This window comes from Opisthorchis viverrini (assembly GCF_000715545.1).
Source record: "Opisthorchis viverrini unplaced genomic scaffold opera_v5_135, whole genome shotgun sequence".
Taxonomy (NCBI): Eukaryota; Metazoa; Platyhelminthes; class Trematoda; order Opisthorchiida; family Opisthorchiidae; genus Opisthorchis; species Opisthorchis viverrini.
In genome coordinates this window covers 1,354,983-1,359,993 of record NW_008751792.1, presented here as the reverse complement: position 1 = coordinate 1,359,993, position 5,011 = coordinate 1,354,983, and the positions used below count along the sequence as shown (strand labels likewise).

The 5,011-nt window shown below is 48.4% G+C and overlaps 1 protein-coding gene across 1 annotated transcript in view; it reads right to left on the bottom strand.

Moving 5' to 3' along the window:
* Nucleotides 1-4,591: 4,591 nt before the first annotated feature.
* Nucleotides 4,592-5,011, bottom strand: part of T265_14063 (hypothetical protein) — a gene marked incomplete at both ends in the record, with an annotated part of 6,127 nt that continues 5,707 nt past the window's right edge. Inside the window, one exon of the mRNA XM_009171834.1 lies at nt 4,592-4,605. Coding sequence (XP_009170098.1) covers nt 4,592-4,605 — 14 coding nt within the window. The remainder of the gene's footprint in view (nt 4,606-5,011) is intronic.

Sequence of the window (5,011 nt, the reverse complement as noted above, 5' to 3'; positions counted from 1 at the left end):
TGGTGTTTCTCCAGTCGCTTGACGAAGGCCGCCTTCTCTCTGCTTGGAAGGAAGCGATTGTTACGCCAATCTACAAAACTGGTGACCAAATATCGCCTGGCAGCTATAGGCCTATAAGCCTAACTAGCGTGCCCTGCAAGGTGATGGAACGCATTCTGAAGCGAGCTATCCTAGATCACCTTACTTCCAGCAATCTGATATCTCCAACCCAACACGGATTTCTCCCAAACCGCTTTTGCGTGACAAACATGCTCGTGTTTATGGACAGCTTAACCCAAGCTAAGGACGAAGGACTCATATCGGATGCCATATTTTTCGACTTCTCAAAAGCATTTGATAGGGTCCCACACGTCCCGCTGCTCCACAAACTCGAGTCTTACGGGATTCAAGGGAAAATCCTTCGCTGGATCAAGGCGTTCCTATCAGACAGGTCATTCCGAGTGAGAATAGGCTCAACCTATTCCTCTCCAGCGCCGGTCTCCATTGGAGTTCCTCAAGGCTCCGTCTTGGGACCACTCCTGTTTCTGATCTACGTCAACGACCTCCCAGACGTTCTTGCGAGTCCATGTTTACTTTTTGCGGACGACTTGAAATCCTGGAGTTCCAATGCCAGCGCCCTCCAAATGGATGTAGACGCTGCCAAGCAGTGGTCGTTGGACTGGCACCTTCCTCTGAATGATGAAAAGTGCGTCCATGTGTCGTTTGGAGGGGATTCAGCGAATGCCTTTGTTATGCATGGTGAAAAGGGACCAGAAAACATCATGAGGATAGATGCCAAAAAAGATTTAGGCATCTGGGTCTCCTCAAACTTGTCCTTCGCACTACACCATGAGAAATCGGCCCAAAAGGCATTCGCCGTTTTACGGATGATCCGACGTACCTTCTCCCGTATTACTCGCATGGACTTCCAAATACTCTATGGGGCCTACGTCAGACCGCTCCTGGAGTACGCCAACCAAGTTGTCTACTCAGGACGTACGAAAGACGTCACCCTCATTGAGCGTGTCCAGCGGGCCGCCACGAGAATGGTTGCCGGCCTCAAATCCGTGGACTACGAAACGCGTCTCGCGATGCTTGATCTCTTTCCCCTGGAGTACCGTCGCCTCCGAGGGGGCCTAATTGTTACTTGCGCCCTGTGTGAACAAAGCTTGGCAAACAGGTTTTTTATCGTTGACCCAGCAAACACCCGCCGGGGGCGTAGTAAGAAAATTTTCGAGCTCAGAGCACACACATTCATTAGACACAATTTTTCCTCATTTCGGGTAGTAGCTGCGTGGAATGACCTTCCTCCGACGGTTGTCCACGCTCCTTCTAGGACCCAGTTTAAAGCACTGTTAGACATTTATTTATGCAAATCCTCGCGCTGGCAAGCATATTCCCCGCGCTGAGAACATAAAGAGCAGTGCTACACCCTTTTTACGCTTGTGCCTTTCAGGTGAACGACAGCCATTGACCGCCAAGAAAAAAACCGACCCGGGAAACTTGGGCAAAAACCCCGATCCTGTGTATCAATCCGTGAATCTGTGAATGGGTCTGGAGAGGCAGCAGAATTGCCATGACTTGGCCGGCCAATTTGAACCGAAGCCCAAAACCGTCACCAGGGCTTCATGGCTTTATGGCCTTGAGCTGTTACGCGTATGGCCACGGAAATTTGGGAAGGTGAAGTGACGTAAGAGGCAGTACGGACGAATGGTATTAGGAAACGCAGTGAAACTTGAGTGACTCACTAGTGTTGCTACTGGAGCAGCGTCGAGTGTGAAACCAAGGCACACAAAAATCAAAGAAACTTTAACTCATTTTTGTAACCATTAAAAATTCAAGGGAAATAACCCACGTCATAGAGATCCATGTTAGAACGAAGTCCCAAGCAACGGGCGTATCTCCCAGTCTTGTACAGCAGTGTGGGTAGGAATCCAAATCTGTAAATACAGTAAGCGAAACCTGAAGGCGGAAACAACGATGTGCACACAGGTTTGAGGTGTCTACATAGTAGAGAATAACCACCAAGGTCACTATGACTTTGCGTTATTAATAATTTAAATAAGCGACGATATATTCAAGGCTGCAGATTGGAAATTGACGAGATAGATTTTGAGAGCTGAGGGTCGAGTTCTGGTAAGAAGGTGGACATGTGTCTAGAGAGGAGTAAAAATGTTGTGTCACTGATGGTCTCGGAACCAAATATCACAGAGGCAAGCCGGCAAGGAAAGACGAGGAATTGTTTCCAACAGACTCAACCCAAAAGTGTTTCGCTGAAAAACGAGTGCCGTTATATCTAGCAATAATATAGCTGTTATCATAGGGGGACGGTGGGCTCCGACGGTTCCCAGTTATGTCAAGAAGGATTTAGGTGTGCAAGAAATGAAAGCGACTCCCTCACGGCTCCATGTGGCACGGACAAAGAGGGATAAGAGAGTTACAGCCATATAAAACAGAAGGATATCCTCAAGACAGTAGATCTGGTCTGTTGCTTTTGCGGCGGCTTTTCGCAGCCAGTCGGTGCCAAAATATGATTGTAGCACCGCTGTGCAGACGTCAAAGAAGGCCCCGACCGTGTCCTGATACGAGATTGATGGGGCCGTTAGAAGTTCATGGGGACAATGAAGTTGGTCGGACCTTATGTGGAAAACAGATACGTGGGATGCTTTGATGGGGACTTTTCTCTTCGAGGACGGGGACCGCCGAAATAGTGTGCTTACATGCTTCAATGAAGCAAAAAGATGCAATGCCATCCAGATCTCTTAGAGAGGAATATGTTCAACCTGGGCTTTTCAGGGAAACCCGGGTGTTTCTGGCACCCACGCGGTCACCACAGAATTATGCAGATTGAGTCAAAAGGTTAACAAACTAGGAAGGAGGAAGAACGGGAACACCCATGAGGGGGTGGAGTGTTCACCCTCGTTCAATAAAAAATGTTATCCTCGTCCTCGTGTTGTATTCGTTAGCGGAGACAAAAGATAGATTTTGTCCCACTGTAGTGTTGTAGCTATGTCTAAGGCACTGGGAGCAGTGGGCAACTTAGGGGCTGAGGGATTATCATAACTGATTATGATGCAGTTATCCCCCTGATGTTAGGAGACGTGTTGGCGTGGGTGGGGAAGTTTTGGGTACATTGAGCAGGGTGGATCGTGGCGTATGCCCAGAGACCATGGGGGACGCTAGTCGAAGGCAAAGAGCAGACCATCGTGACGTCAGCGGTGTGAGCCGTAGTGCGTCCTCAGGGAGGGAGACAAAGGTAAATAATGTTCATCAAGTAAGCTTGCCCCACCTGCCCGGAAGTGTGCAAAGAGCAAAGCACAATGCGTGGTTGCCGTGCTGTCATTCGTTTTGTAGGCAAGCAAGGCCTTGTTCAAAAAGCTGTGTTCAGAAACGCGAGAGTTAATTTGGATTGGTCCGGTGTATGTTACGGATACTGGTGCAGCCGTAGTACATGAAGCTCAAAGGTAGTTTAGTGTCAGTTCCAGTGGGAGTGCTTGTTTGGCTGCTCAGTAGATTGGTGTTGAAAGGATGCACATCGTCTCGCAACTTAGAAAATTGGGAGGACCATCTTTTGGAAGGGGTAGTGCGGTTGACCTCAGGGTTTAGGTGAGCGGGTGTGGGGCACTTAAATAACGAAGCCGGCAGTAAACTGATGTGGTCAGGGAGTGGTAGGGCGCAACGGTCTCCAGTGAGTAAGGAGTAAGTTAGGCTGGGTTGGTTAAGGTCATAGTGCTGATTCCGAGGATTCCTTCCCAACCAGAGAGGATTATACTCGATAGGAGTTCTCTGGGGCCGGGGATGGGCGTTAGCGTCCGAAGAGTTGTCGAGAGTTTCTGAAAGCACCGTTACAAGTTGGTTATGGTGTGAGCCGCGTAGACTAACTTTTGAGGAAGGTGAATCTTACAGAAAACTTAAGGAGCGAAATAGATGTTGCAGAAGGGACCAGACTCTGCGGTAATTCAGCCAGTTGTAGAGCTGTTTGGTTGAACTGCGTTAACTAATCGATGGTAGAGGTATATGGCACTGACTAATCCACCACACGATACTACATGCTGAGACTTGCCGTGTGGTTGGCCGGCTTGGCAGGGGCTTGATGCGAAGAGATGAATTCGGGAGGGGAGTTGCAATTAAGCTTCGTTTCCAATGTTATTGCCTCGTGACCGGTGATAGATAAACCCAGGAATCTGTTTGACCTGAGGGGTGTAGGATATGTTACGTAAGACCTCAGTGCCTGCGGATGGCTGTGGCGTGCTGGGGGAGCATCTTGACGGCGAATTTTAAACATTTTTAAGACCTTCGCCAGAAGCGAAAGAGTTGGGAAGTTCCCAGAGGGAAATTTCACTGTTGTTGCCCCATCCGGCCACACAGGGTAAGTTGGGGCTCCTGCGGGTTTTGAAGCCTGGTCAGGGATTTCTGCAAAACTATGTAGCACCGCAGATGAGTTTCCAGGCCGCGCATCTGAAAAAGTTGGCTTGGACACAGACGACACAAGCGGTCTTATTTGGTTGCCTCGTGGGTTAAATCAATCAGCAAATTCGTAAGGAACAGAGTGCGTTTCCCATGTGAAAGATTACAATGACTGTAGTGGCCGACTCGCTTAGGATGACTCACCAGCCTTGAGTAAATCTGTAAGTAACTAAAGAGGAAATGGGTGACGGAGACGTTAATTTGGAGACTGAAACATGAAGTAGGGATGAGGCTAGAGGTAAACAAGTGTTAATGGAAGGGGAAGTGGAGGGCACCGATGGGTGGGTCTTGGTAATACAGAAACGAATCGTTACAAAACACCAGTACGTTTATTCACGGAGAGTTCTTTCCAGTCTCACTGAATCACCAACAGTACCCACTTGCAACGCAATGGCCACGTCAAGCTCGGAAGTGTACTGGTCTGGCAACCCAATAAGTTAGTTTACCAGGAGTGTGGCAAACAAATAAAAATGATTACGCTAGGTTGGGTATACAAAAATAAAGATATCAGATAGAACAGACTCACTAGCAATTGTTCTCTTTAAAATATTTCGTCGTTGGCCCA